The sequence below is a fragment of the Aquarana catesbeiana genome, linkage group LG04 (genome assembly GCF_042186555.1).
Source record: "Aquarana catesbeiana isolate 2022-GZ linkage group LG04, ASM4218655v1, whole genome shotgun sequence".
NCBI classification, from domain to species: Eukaryota; Metazoa; Chordata; class Amphibia; order Anura; family Ranidae; genus Aquarana; species Aquarana catesbeiana.
The window spans coordinates 372,572,781-372,588,089 of record NC_133327.1 but is presented as its reverse complement, the minus strand read 5'-3'; the positions used below and the strand labels follow the sequence as shown (position 1 = coordinate 372,588,089).

General features: G+C 44.0%; 1 protein-coding gene across 1 annotated transcript in view; it reads right to left on the bottom strand.

Annotated features, from left to right (window-relative positions):
* The window catches only part of LOC141141252 (monocarboxylate transporter 10-like), a 48,454-nt gene extending 33,344 nt beyond the window's left edge, over positions 1-15,110 (bottom strand). The window contains 4 exon segments of the mRNA XM_073628931.1: positions 1,473-1,588; positions 1,590-1,880; positions 4,151-4,295; positions 15,047-15,110. Coding sequence (XP_073485032.1) covers positions 1,473-1,588; positions 1,590-1,880; positions 4,151-4,295; positions 15,047-15,110 — 616 coding nt within the window.
* Positions 15,111-15,309: the final 199 nt, after the last annotated feature.

The window sequence follows — 15,309 nt, the reverse complement described above, 5'->3', positions numbered from 1 at the left end:
TTATTTTTCTCTTTCTTGCGCTGTAGGAATATACTTTTTTTTAAGCACTTCAATACCAGGCACTTATACACCTTACTGCCCAAGCCAATTTTCAGCTTTCAGCGCTGTTGCAATTTGAATGACAATTGCGCGGGTTTGCTACACTGTACCCAAACAAATTTTTTATCATTTTTTTTCCCACAAATAGAGCATTCTTTTGGTGATATTTGATCACCTCTGCGATTCTTATTTTTTGCGCAACAAATAAAAAAAGACCGAAAATTTAGGAAGAAAAAAAGTTTTTCTTTGTTTCTGTTAAAATTTTTTGCAAATAAGTATGTTTTCTTCTTCAATGATGGGCACTGATATGGCTGCACTGACAGGCACTGATAAGGCGGCACCGATGGGCACTGATGAGGTGGCACTGATAGGCGGCACTTATGGGCACTGATAGGTGGCACTGATGGGTACTGATAAGTGGCACTGATGGGCACTGATAGGTGGCACTGGTATGCGGCACTGATGGGCACTCATAGGCGGCACTGATGGGCACTCATTGGTGGCACTGATGGGTACTTATGGGTGGCACTGATAGTTGGCACGGATTGGCACTGATGGGCACTGATAGGTGGGCACTGATGGGCATGGATGGGCACTGAGAGGTGGCACTGATGGACATTGATGGGTGGCACTGATGACACTGATGGGTGGCATTGCTGGGCATCACTTATCTGTACTGATCCATAATGTTGCCAGTCAGTGCCCATTTGTGGGCACTGATTGGCATGTATTGGGCATGTTGTTTCATATGTGGATGGCCATGTGGTACATACCTGGCCATCCACATGCTGGGGGCTTCTCATGGTGGTCCTGGCGGCTTCCCTGGTGGTCCAGTGTGGGCATCCGTGGGGGGCTGCACTGATAGACAATCAGCGCAGACCCCCCCCCCGTCAGGAGAGCCACCGATCGGCTCTCCTCTACTCGCGTCTGTCAGACACGAGTGAGGAAAAGCCGATCAATGGCTCTTTCTGTTTACATCGTGATCAGCCATGATTGGACACGGCTGATCACGTGGTAAAGAGCCTCCGTCGGAGGCTCTTTACCGAGATCAGTGTAGCCGTGTGTCAGACTGAAACACCGCACCACCAATCGCCGCGATGTGAGGCCCCACAGGTGCGCAGCGGCTGTTATCCTGCTGGACATCATATGATGCCCAGTCAGGATAATTGAACCACCGCTCGGCCGTCATTTTGCTATAGGCCAGGCGGGAAGTGGTTAAGAACAGTATATATTTATCCCTTTATGCACTGCTTTTGTTCTGAGGATTAATTGACATGCCACATTGATAGATTACACATGACAGTTACAGTCCAGTTACAGTGATTTCAGCAGCCATTTTATATATTGACCAAAAAAAAAAGGCGACACTGAAGAATTATGAGATGACTATAAACATAACATAAGCATGCTCTAAGTTTAAATGACATGTTGACGGCTTACCAAGTGGACGTAAGGCACAAAGTAGCCAAAAAGTGCAGCTGGAATTCCAAATGCCCATATACAATAGCTCTTCGATTTGAAGATAGAAAAATTGAAGACCTTTGAAAGTCTTTCTCTGTCTAGGTATAAGAGGCCTGTAGGTGAATCCAGCCAAAAAGAGAACAAACATGAGAATACACAAGACGCGTAGGGTGTGCTCAAGTCCAATACTGTCAAGTAAAAAGCGCAACAAAAAGGGCAGCGATACTGTAAAAAGGCTGCTGCCTGCAGTTACAATGCCATTGACCAGTCCTAGACGTTTCTTGAAGTAATGTCCCAAAATAACAAGAGATGGTTGGTAAGCAAAAGAGCAGCCACATGCAAATAATATACCATATGTAAAATAAAGAGGATCTAGGCTCCTGTGAAAAGAGAGAAACAAAAATAAGAAGTCATGTATTAGCATTTGTTGTCTCACAACCACCTGTAATATTCCAACTGGAATGCACTGGAAATTTACAACAGGAGAAGTGTGACTGTGATTGCGTGCTGTGAGGCAATAAAGACATGCTTTAATTAATGGGTTTCACTGGGGTTGATTGACTAAAACTGGAAAGAGCAAAATCAGGTGCAGCTCTGCATAGAAATCAGCTTCCAGGTTTTTTGTCAAAGCGTAAGCCTCGGTTCACACCAGAGGCGGCACGACTTGCAGGTCGCCTCACCGAGGCGACCTGCACACGACTGCCGGGGCGACTTGCAAAACGACTTCTGTATAGAAGTCTATGCAAGTCGCCCCAAGTCGCCCCCAAAGTCGTACAGGAACCTTTTTCTAAGTCGGAGCGACTTGCGTCGCTCCAATTAGAACGGTTCCATTGTACTGAACGGGACGCTACTTGTCAGGCGACCTAGGTCGCCTGACAAGTCGTCCCAGTGTGAACCGAGGCTAATTGAACAAGCTGAAGTTAGGCAGGCCATACACTTTCTTGCATCTATGGTTTGTAGGAAAGAAATTTGCTTGATTCACCCATCAACATAGACAATGTTGACAGAGGAATCCCTCCCAACGACCCATTGTATTCTACCGACGGGAGGCGTGGGAAGTCGTCCCCGTTTGCGAAGACAGTGATTATTGCTAGCGGCTATACCAGCCTCTAACGATAATCATATGTAAAATCTGTCAGGATGGTTGTACCCAAGTTGATCGATCAATCAACATGGGTACATTCAGCCTACCCATACATAGTTTGAATCTTGGCTGGTTCCTGCTAAACCAGCCGGTATTCCAACCATCTGTGGCTTGGCCTTAGAAACTGCCTGGCTACCATGCACAGCTGCACCAGATTTTGCACCCTCCAGTTAATAAATTAACCCCATTGTGTATTTCTGCCTCAAGGCTTTACAACAATTGAATCATTTAATACACAGACTTCATCTGATATCAACTATACATGGAGTGTATGGTTTTCATTTGTTCAGGCAGATGCATGACTAGGATTGTGAAAGATGGTGGGCTTGGCCAAAATAATGATAACAGTGGAGGCTTCAAGGGGCATTGTTAAATTAAACCCAAGCCTAATCAATGTATACACAGGACACAAATGCCACAGTACTTATACCCACAAAATATGCTTTTTATTACTCTGCCACAAGTGAGAGTCTTACAGACATGCATAAACATCAGCACAATCAATTTTAAAATATGAAACGCTTCCACTACAGATGCTTTTCTGCACACAGTCTACCTTAAAAAAATTAATTTGTTAAAATAGTTGGTGAATACTTAACAATCAGTATCTACTGTATATAAATCCCAGTGACTACTCTGGCCTTCCTAAAATCAGATCTTAACTAGAACTTGGACTTAAGCACTCTGAAAGCACAGGTTTTGGCCCTGTCCATCATTTTTTTAAAAGCCTATGCTTTGTTCTCCCATGTCAAAACCTTTTTTCTAAGGAGTAACTCGCACCAAGCGCCCCTTGCTGGTCTCCATTTTCCAGACCTCAGATACCAGGGAAGTATAGAATGAGGGGAAGTCCATCTCTCAGTTGTGTAATGTGACATATCAAAGCAAGAAGTCTACCTTGGCTCTAAGCTGAAAGCCTACCGTGGTATGTTTACATTTAAAGAAATTGCTGGCGGTCACAGCTTTTTGGACCCAGGGCAACACACATGATATAGGGAACACGTGGTCTGGGAGTCCAGCACAAACAATGCCCTTGTTTTTAAGTGATCACTGGACTTGCATTGTGAGAAGCAGTAAAGAAGAACCTTTGTGTAGCATTATGTAGTGAAAAAGTTATTTTTTAGAGAGTAAACACATATTGATGAGGTCATTATCATCAAGAAGGTAGTTTCCATTAGACTACACATTTCATTTAAATGGTAAAACCAACAATACCATTGTTTTCAATATATTTTTTTTTATGTCCAGTGGCACAGAAGTAATAAAGGGACCACAGTAACAGCTTTTTTTTATATATTATGGAAATAATAAAAGTTTACGTGGCCAACATAGAAGTTAGGGGTCACATGTTAGTTTGGCAGATTGCCCAGAACTAGCTTAGCTCCTGGAACAGGTTAGTGATAGGTGACTAACAAAAATTACATTTAGTTCAAGCCATATAAACAACTCAGGGCTCTTGAAGAAAGGCATTTGAAACTCAGTTTACTAGATCACTTATGATACACTCACCCAACAAAAGAACTTGAAAGACGACCAATTATACCAACAGCGGCTCCTACTACTGCTGTCTTCCGGCACCCAAACATATCCGTAAATACACTGACCACAGGGGAGCAGAAGAAGATCATTCCCATTGACAAAGAGTTCACCCATGCTATGGAAACAAAAAAGAACCAGCATGAATAATAATTTTGGAGGGCACAGAAAGAAACTCAAAGCAAATTTATAGTTTTATATGATTATTTATGTCCACTAATAAAATTAAAACTTAAATATAAAATAATGTACACGTATTTCATATTTACAGCTCTCATCCAGTCGATGGAGCTTTGTACAAGATTTACTGCCTGTGAATATCTCAACCAACTGATAGACACAACCTGATAAAGCTTTGCAGTAGAGTAGTGCTGGGCTTTATTTTTGAATAACTCCAGCATGCGGATGTTATCAGTGCATATTACAATAAATGTATGTAAAAACAATTATGCAGTTAATATAAATTGACAATTAAAATGCACCATTATAATTTTGATTCTGAACTCAAAAAAGTGTAGATTTGCTATGTTATAGGGAGAGTTAAGAAATGTTATTCAAGTTAATTAAGTAGCATTCCCCCTTCCCCATACCAACATATATATATTTTTCAGTTTAGAGCAACATTTTAACAAAGTGGGGGTCCTCATCAAATGAAAGCAAGGAATATGACAACAGCACACCAGAGAACTCCATCAAAAGGTACATCGCTTTTATTGTCACATCACAGCAAAGGACAGCGAAGTTTCGGAGTCATGCAGGACCCCTTCAGCAGGGAACCTGCTGAAGGGGTCCTGCGTGGTCCCCGAAACATGTCATTGTCACATGCCTGATAAAAGGGTTCCTGTGTGCCTCCAAAATGTTGCTGTCCTTTGCTGTGATGTGATCATCAATAAAAGTGTTAGACCCTTTGATGGAGTTTCCTCGTGTTTTACTTGTGACATATTCTTTGCTTTGAGTCATTCCAGTACTCAGCCAGCAGTCGCTTCAGCACCCACTTACTCTACAGCCATTTACAGGAACGTGGGCATTAGGAATATTGTTTTGGTCTCACTAAATGAAAGGCCCTTGCAATTTAACTGGAAGGTCTACTTTAGGATTGCAAAGTCTAAAATATCACTACACTATTGCATGTTGTCTTGCTAAAAAAAAAATGTAAAAAAAAAAAAAAAAAAAAAAAAGGTACCTATAAAATACAACTGTGCGTATTTGCAAAGTGCAAACTCTTATTTGGTTGGGTGATGATATTGGCCTTTAGCTTCAGTTTTCAAGCATCAATTCCAAAATACTATATTTTTACAGTTTGATGCTACAGTTATTTTGCAACTGCAGCTGTCTCTATATTGTCACAAAAAAACATTTATATGAGACCATGAAAAGAGTCACATTAGAAACTCCTAGAGAGTCATGTCACTTCCTTTATTAAAAAGACAAAGGCACTGTTCAATTAATGGTACAACATTTTAAGATATGCTTGGCCCATATGCTAGTTATCTAAAAGGAAGTTGTTAGACGTAAAGGAAGCTGTTAGGCAATATTCCAGGGATATGAAGAAAGATTATTCAATTACTCTTTTTTTTACGGCAAACTAGTGAATAAAGCTTTGAAGCTTTTATCGCCAGGCATTCTACTAATCTGAAACTCATGCCTTTATCTGTGATCTCTACATCTGAACAATGGTTTTTGCATAAAAATAGGTAAAAATTTCTCTTGGTACATTTATGTACTGTGATTATGACTTTAAACAGAAATTACATTTCAATCCTAGAGCTTATAAATAAATGTATACCTATGACAACATATTCTGCACATTAAATCAAGACTACTGTATAATATAAAATATCATTTATTACAAGTAAGATTTATTTTCTCAGGGCTTGCATGTCTTGGGTCAGAATTAGATTTTAATTGTATAAGCAAATTATGTCACTGCAAAAAATGCTTTTTATTATCTATATTCATACCTTCTGAGTTGGGGCATTAATATGTTAAAAGGCCATAATTGGCAACAGTTTCAAGGAACACTTTCCTATTGAGCTGGTATGTTTTCATGAACTGTACTGATGTGAAAATCTACAAAACCGTATATACCCAATTTTAGCATGTGTGTTAAGCAGAAACACATTTGCTTGCTGCTTTGGCTTTCAGGGACCCCTGGCCTGCATGCTCTGTGCCTCTATATATCTCGGTTTGTCTCTATATACAGTGCTGTACAACTGAACACTGCTGTATACAGTTGAATAATGCTAGATACAGCCCTGAGACACCATATACTAATCTGCCTTGTTATATACATCCTGTGGCAGGGTGAGGCCATGTCACTGTGTAAAATAGCAGTCTAGGCAGTGTTAATTTTGGCAGCAAATTTCTATTTAGCTTTATGCCCCGTACACGCGAGCGGATTTTCCGTCGGAAAAAACCTGGATGTTTTTTCCAACGGAATTCCGCTCAAGCTTGGCTTGCATACATACACACGGTCACACAAGAGTTCTCTAAACTTTCGACCGTCAAGAACGCGGTGACGTACAACACTAAGACTAGCCGATAAAATGAAGTTCAATGCTTCAGAGCATGCGTCGAATTGTTTCCGAGCATGCGTAGGAATTTTGCGCTTTGGAATTGGTACAAACGATCGGAAATTCTTTTTTTCCGACCGAAAAATTCAGAACCTGCTCTCAATCTTTTGCTGGCGGGAATTTCGCCAGCAAAAGTCCGATGGAGCATACACACGGTTGGAATTTTCGACCAAAAGCTCACATCGGACTTTTGCTGGTGGAATTTCCAATCGTGTGTACGGGGCATTAGTCTTAGTCTTAGGACTAAAATGGCATTTTAGTTTTAGTCCCATTTTAGTCTTCTGCAATTGATTTAGTTTTAGTCGTATTTAGTCGACTAAATCTCCAGTCGACTAAAATCTCCAGTACATTTTAGTCTACTAAAACTCATTTTAGTCATCTAAATTCTAATAGGTGTAATTAAATTGTAATGCATTAGTTAACATTTCTCTACAATTTCCAAACTCATTTTATGCTGCTGGAGTGAAAAATCTAATATGTTATTTATTATGGCATTGAGGTATGAACATGCACTACAGACCAAGTCAAATTTCAATTTAGTTTTAGTCTAATGCCCCGTACACACAGTCGGATTTTCCGACGGAAAATGTGTGATAGGACCTTGTTGTCGGAAATTCCGACCGTGTGTAGGCTCCATCACACATTTTCCATCGGATTTTCCGACACACAAAGTTTGAGAGCAGGCTATAAAATTTTCCGACAACAAAATTCGTTGTCGGAATTTCCGATCATGTGTATACAAATCCGACGCACAATGTGCCACGAATGCTCAGCATAAATAAAGAGATGAAAGCTATTGGCCACTGCCCCGTTTATAGTCCCGACGTACGTGTTTTACGTCACCGCGTTCAGAATGATCGGATTTTCCGACAACTTTGTGTGACCGTGTGCAAGACAAGTTTGAGCCAACATCCGTCGGAAAAAATCCTAGGATTTTGTTGTCGGAATGTCCGAACAAAGTCCGACCGTGTGTACGTGGTATTAGTCTTTTGACTATTTTATTCTTTTGACTAAAATGCCATTTTAGTTTTAGTCGTATTTTAGTCATCTCAGTTATTTTAGCTTTAGTCATATTTTAGTCGACTAAAATAATATTCATTTAGTCGACTAAGATGCTTTAGTTGTTTTAGTCAACAAAATTAACACTAAGTCTAGGCCAGGATTTGTAGAAAATAGGCACACAGCACATTTGTGTACTGGGTTTATAGTGGTTATAAGAATCAGAGTTCAGGGCACCACCCTCCCAGGAATCAGTGTTTGTCTACAAGGGAGTCGAGAGGTGCATGGCTGCACCAGGACAGAGATAGGCCAAAGCAGCAGGAAGCTGCAGGAAATGACAGAGAGCTGACAAAGGTACAGAGTTTGTGTGGGGAGCATAGAGTTTATGGTCAGGAGTACCAAGGTATGAGGCCTTAGCAGCAGAGCTGCCAAAGAGAGCACAGAATAGTATTTTGCTAGTTTTGATGGTGAAAACCCCTGCTGGGGCAACTGATGTCTTTTGTTGAACTTTTCTTTGCTGTTATAAATAAAAGTGGGCAGAAAAAGCCCTGCAAAAGAGTTGCATTAAACACCCCCAAGTTGTCACAATCCTAACGCTATTGCATTCAGCGTTATGCTTTTATGTATAGTTTAATTTTACTATAAAAAGATCTGTACCGCAATATACTGCTCAGTGCCTCCACACATAGTTTTACTACTATATACAGTTTTATATCTGATTACAGCTTTGTACTATGAACCTTATAGTGCTGAGCTCTGCAATCAAGCACAGGTTTGGAATTGGTAACCTTTAAGAATAATTTAGCTTTTTTAAAAACTATGGTAATTGTGCATTTATCTTTTTGAAGCCATCTCCCTACAGGGTACAGATTGGAGCCTAGAGACAAATGTTGCATATGAGGAGTATGGTGTGGCGTGCCAGCTCAAGAAGATGACTGTATAACCAATGCAGCTGGTGTACACCCAGGGCCGGTGCTACCACTAGGCGAAGTAGGCAGCCGCCTAGGGTGCAGCCACGGCCTCTGTATTCAGGCGTGTGTGAGCTGGCCCCTGTTCAGTGCTGTCCCGGGAAAACATCTGCTGCGTGCCGCCAATGTCCCGATGAGCGCCCGCTGTCACATCTCCTCACACAGTGCCACTCCGGGACTCCTTTGCTCCAGCGTGTCCCTCTGCTGCGGCGCTGTGTGTCTGTGTGAGTGCAGCGGAGGGGCGGGGCTCAGTGGAGATAGGAGCATCCAGAGGTGCAGCGTCTGTTAGCTGACCTCCCGGCCAGCAGGGACACCATGGAGCGGCTGGGTGGCGGCGCTGGCAGGGAACACCTAATCAATACTGCCCGCCCAGCGCTGTGGAGATCCCTGGTGTGATGGTCGCTGGAGTGCTCAGGTAAGGAGGAGGATGGATCCTCCTCATCTACATTGAGAAGTGTGTGGGAGATGGGGGGGGTGTGAGTAATGCAGGAAATAGGAGTCAGGTGAGCCAGTGTATGTGTCAGGTAGGTAGGTCAGTGTGTCAGTTAGGTGGGTCAGTGTACGTGTCAGGTAGGTGGGTCAGTGTGTGTGTCAGGTAGGTGGGTCAGTGTGTGTGTGTCAGGTAGGTGGGTCAGTGTGTGTGTGTGTCAGGTAGGTGGGTCAGTGTGTGTCAGGTAGGTGGGTCAGTGTGTGTCAGGTAGGTGGGTCAGTGTATGTGTCAGGTAGGTGGGTCAGTGTACGTGTCAGTTAGGTAGGTGTGTGTGTGTGTCAGGTAGGTGGGTCATTGTGTGTGTCAGGTAGGTAGGTCAGTGTGTGTGTGTCAGGTAGGTGGGTCAGTGTGTGTGTGTCAGGTAGGTGGGTCAGTGTGTGTGTCAGGTAGGTGGGTCAGTGTGTGTGTGTCAGGTAGGTGGGTCAGTGTGTGTGTGTCAGGTAGGTGGGTCAGTGTGTGTGTGTCAGGTAGGTGGGTCAGTGTGTGTTTGAGCAAAAAAAAAGGAAAAATAATTGGTGGGACTTTATATGAAGCACATAACTAAGTCAGATGAGCCAATCCATGTAAAACATAATAATTTATTACAAAGGGTATACATACACATATAGGGTAATAAAAGTAATACAATCATAAATAATATTGAATCTCATTGGATAAATAGCATTCCTAGATAGTTCATGATAAAACAAATGTCTCAACATAATGTGCATGGTAATATGGTATTAGGTCTCAGTATAAAAAACCTGAACAATACATAATATAAAGCACTTGTCTCGACATCTTGATACATGATAGTAGACTTATGGTATGTAAACTCCAATTGTAATGGTAGCATGTAGGTATAGTAACAATGAAGAATTGGTTCATTCTTATAGACTTCAATAAGGTAAAAATTTGGCCTAGAAACTGTGACGTAGCATCGTAAAAAAGCTCTACGCGTTTTGTGGCTACATTACCACTCGTCAGGAGCAGATGCATGATTTTAGAGGTATCTATAATGAAAAAATGCCAAAGAAAAAATATAAGAGATAATAATAACAAATAAGGCAAAAAAGAAAGAAAGAGGGGGAACATACATGTCCCAAACACTCTCACCTATCTATAACATATGGGTACGACTGGTGGTGATATTAATGGTAGAAGGCACTGCAGGAAAAGCTGTTCCCGGGAGCTGAGACGGTACCACTGGAAGCACGGCTTTGAAACTAACCACCAAGATAGAAAAGATACCAGATTCCAACTGGGGTATAGATGATAGATAGTGTGACCGGTTCACAATATGAGTGCTTGCCAGAGCTTATCTGTAAAAAATTATTAGGGTAAGGTGAACTGAGACCACAACTGATGTGTTAGATAGAATGCAACCTAGTGTGTGTATGTAGGGGAAATGTCCATGGGTGTGAGAAAGAAAGAGAATAAATGAAAAAAAGAAATAGTTTAAAATGACCAAAAATATGACGTGAGGATGAGGTTGTGTATAGAATAGAGTAGGTAGTGAAAAAGAGAATACCTATTTACCTTTGAGGATTTTGGGAAACCGACATAGATAATCCAGAGGTGCAAAAGTGTGTTACCTGATGATTCAAACTAAAGTGTAACAGGGGGCATGTATGGTACTATATATCAGCCGCAGACCAATGAGAACCGGCAACGTCACGCGGTGTGAAGCGGGAGGGGCAGCGCCAACACCCGAGCCTATGGACCGGCCCGGGGTTTGGCGCCAAAAATCCCCTCGTGGAACACGCAGATGGAGACGCATGTCAGCGGCGCGGCATCACGAATGACGTCACCCGCTGGACATGTGGGCGTGGCGTCGACTCGCAGCGAGCGCCCACCCCGCCCCCCAATGGGGGGTGGAGGGGGGGGCCCCGGTGCGAATCGCAGCTCCCGGGAACAACGATGCAAAGCCCAACCCCATCTAACAGAGCTGGTCCCAATGAGAAAAAAGGAAACGTCTTGGCATGTACGAGTCACAGATAATAATAATAAAAGTAGTTAATGGTTTAGTTATGTGCTTCCATCCCCGGAACTTGGAGAAAAGCAAGACCTAAGGCCTGAGTGGCCCAGTATGGAGGTAAATGTTAGTATTGCCTCATTTAAAGTCCCACTCAGGCCTTGGGTCAGTGTGTGTGTCAGGTAGGTGGGTCAGTGTGTGTGTCAGGTAGGTAGGTCAGTGTGTGTGTGTCAGGTAGGTAGGTCAGTGTAGGTGGGTCAGTGTGTGTGTCAGGTAGGTGGGTCAGTGTGTGTGTGTCAGGTAGGTGGGTCAGTGTGTGTGTCAGGTAGGTAGGTCAGTGTGTGTGTGGGTCAGTGTGTGTGTCAGGTAGGTGGGTCAGTGTATGGGTCAGGTAGGTCACATGTTACAAGGGCAGGGCAAAGGGCATGGAGTCAGGGGCGGAGCGAAGGGGGCAGCAAAATGAGGTTTTGCCTAGTGTGTCAAAAATTCTTGCTCTAATTGTCCTCTTTACTGTTATCATGAGTAAAAGTGAAAGAGATTTCCAAATTTTTGCTTGTCAGCAGAACAGGAATAAAGGGACTACTAATGCTGGTGACAAGCAGGGATTCCCTCACTTTGGAGGGATTTCTCTCACTTTCAGTTTTGGCTATGGTAGAGGAAGTGAAGATAAATCTAGGGTACGGATGTGAAAAAAGCAAAAACAAATTAAAGGACTGCTAACCCTCCCTTAATGTGTCCAAAATGCGTAAAGAGTAAACTGAGTCTTTTTTTCTTTCGACTGTTTGAATAGGAGTATTGCATTGCAACTGCAAGCCTAGGGTTTGGCTTGCAGTTGCGATGCTGCCCCATTGAGTATGTTGCTGTGAGCTCAAATGCCTATTTTTACCCCCAGTGGGGGCCCGTCAATATGGGGCGCAGGGGCGCTGCCCTCCCCCCCAAAGCTACTTATAAAAAAAATAAAAAGTGTCCCTTTAAGTGTGTGTGTTAAGGGCGCCAGACACACAGGTGCTATTGGAGGCATGACGCATGTGTAAACACGTGATTGGGGCTAAGAAGCTCTATGGGCATAGTTTACAGTGTCCTTGGGGCTATGAGCCTTGCGCCCAAACACTCCACCTCTAGTATTAGGTTTCCTGTGGTTGGTATTGATTGGTGGGTCCGTAGGGTGGTGCTTTTATCGGACCCGCTGTGTCATTGGCTCACACAATGCCTGTCTCATTCAGCAAGTGAGAGAATCAGCAGCAGAAGAAGAACGGTGGCAGGCTCGGGCAGACAGGGAGCGATAGGTCCGTGCAGCAGGCAGAGGCAAAGGCAGCAGTCCATCCATATCCCTGTGACACAGACTCGGCAACCAGCAGTGCACACAGAGGGTAGGTGGGTCACTGTATGTGTCAGGTAGGTAGGTCAGTGTGTGTGTGTCAGGTAGGTGGGTCACTGTATGTGTCATGTAGGTAGGTCAGTGTGTGTGTCAGGTAGGTGGGTCAGTGTGTGTGTGTCAGGTATGTAGGTCAGTGTGTGTGTCAGGTAGGTGGGTCACTGTACGTGTCAGGTAGGTGGGTCAGTGTGTGTGTGTCAGGTAGGTGGGTCAGTGTGTGTGTGTCAGGTAGGTGGGTCAGTGTGTGTGTGTCAGGTAGGTGGGTCAGTGTGTGTGTGTCAGGTATGTAGGTCAGTGTGTGTGTCAGGTAGGTGGGTCACTGTACGTGTCAGGTAGGTGGGTCAGTGTGTGTGTGTCAGGTAGGTGGGTCAGTGTGTGTGTGTCAGGTAGGTGGGTCAGTGTGTGTGTGTCAGGTAGGTGGGTCAGTGTGTGTGTGTCAGGTAGGTGGGTCAGTGTGTGTGTGTCAGGTAGGTAGGTCAGTGTGTGTGTGTCAGGTAGGTAGGTCAGTGTGTGTGTGTCAGGTAGGTGGGTCAGTGTGTGTGTGTCAGGTAGGTGGGTCAGTGTGTGTGTGTCAGGTAGGTGGGTCAGTGTGTGTGTGTGTGTCAGGTAGGTGGGTCAGTGTGTGTGTGTGTGTCAGGTAGGTGGGTCAGTGTGTGTGTGTGTCAGGTAGGTGGGTCAGTGTGTGTGTGTCAGGTAGGTGGATCATTGTGTGTGTGTGTCAGGTAGGTGGGTCAGTGTGTGTGTCAGGTAGGTGGGTCAGTGTGTGTGTGTGTGTCAGGTAGGTAGGTCAGTGTGTGTGTGTGTCAGGTAGGTAGGTCAGTGTGTGTGTGTCAGGTAGGTAGGTCAGTGTGTGTGGGTCAGTGTGTGTGTCAGGTAGGTGGGTCAGTGTGTGTGTCAGGTAGGTGGGTCAGTGTGTGTGTCAGGTAGGTGGGTCAGTGTGTGTGTGTCAGGTAGGTAGGTCAGTGTGTGTGTGTGTCAGGTAGGTGGGTCAGTTTTTGAGCTGCAAGTGGCATAGGCGTTTTTAAGCTGTAAAAAAAACCCAGGACCAGTGGGTTCTGAGAGACGTTTTTCAGCTGTAAAAACGCTCTAACGCTGAAAAACGCTCAAAAACGTCATTCACCAACGTTTTTTAGCGTTTTTGATCCATTGAAGAAAAAAAAAAAAAATTTGAAAAAAAAAAAAAAATCGCTAAAAAAACGCTAACGCAGAAAAACGCTCAAAAACGCTAAAAAACGCTATTGCAAAAACGCTGAAAAAAGTTTAAAAAAATCATTGCAAAAATACTGGCATTTTCATAACGTTATTTTAGCCTGTGTGCATGAGGGCTTACTGTTATCATGAGTAAAAGTGAAAGGGATTCCCAAATTTTTGCTTGTCAGCAGAACAGGAATAAAGGGACTACTAATGCTGGTGACAAGCAGGGATTCCCTCACTTTGGAGGGATTTCTCTCACTTCCAGTTTTGGCTATGGTAGAGGAAGTGAAGATAAATCTAGGGTACGGATGTGAAAAAAGCAAAAACAAATGAAAGGACTGCTAACCCTCCCTTAATGTGTCCAAAATGCGTAAAGAGTAAACTGAGTCTTTTTTTCTTTCGACTGTTTGAATAGGAGTATTGCATTGCAACTGCAAGCCTAGGGTTTGGCTTGCAGTTGCGATGCTGCCCCATTGAGTATGTTGCTGTGAGCTCAAATGCCTATTTTTACCCCCAGTGGGGGCCCGTCAATATGGGGCGCAGGGGCGCTGCCCCCCCCAAAGCTACTTATAAAAAAAATAAAAAAAGTGTCTCTTTAAGTGTGTGTGTTAAGGGCGCCAGACACACAGGTGCTATTGGAGGCATAACGCATGTGTAAACACGTGATTGGGGCTAAGAAGCTCTATGGGCATAGTTTACAGTGTCCTTGGGGCTATGAGCCTTGCACCCAAACACTCCACCTCTAGCATTAGGTTTCCTGTGGTTGGTATTGATTGGTGGGTCCGTAGGTTGGTGCTTTTATCGGACCCGCTGTGTCATTGGCTCACACAATGCCTGTCTCATTCAGCAAGTGAGCGAATCAGCAGCAGAAGAACGGTGGCAGGCTCGGGCAGACAGGGAGCGATAGGTCCGTGCAGCAGGCAGAGGCAAAGGCAGCAGTCCATCCATCTCCCTGTGACACGGACTCGGCAACCAGCAGTGCACACAGAGGGATCACACAGAAATCTCCAGGTACAGTACATGCTGCAGGGCCAGGACTGGAGAGGGGAGGGGGGCAGAAGCGGCACCTGCTATGCTATTATCACTGTGTCCTCACTCTACAGCAGCACCTTTCACCTCCAACTTTACTTCCCCCCTCTCTGTGTAATGCAAGTGTGTACACCTTCCCAATCACACCAATCCTCCCCCCCTTCACTATCTCCTGTTTGCTCTCCCCTGGCATATATCCTCACTGCTCCCATCCTGCAGCCTCCAGTGTCAGATCTGACCATTCCAATCACTGACTGTCTGCCTGACACCCTTCCATCCCCCATTACTTTTTATCTCTTCCAAACTGTTCAGAAGCTTTGTACATTCTTTGCACTCATTTAAGGTGACCATAGTAGGAATGAAATTAAAAAAGGAATCATCTATTCTATGGCAACCTTAAATGAGTTTGGAAGAGATAAAAAGTAATTTGGAATGGAAAGGGTGTCAGGCAGACAGTCAGTGATTGAAATGGTCAGATCTGAGACCACACTTGTAAAGAAGAACTCTGCACAGGGGTGGTGGGAACCCCTCATAATGGGCACAGCAGGTG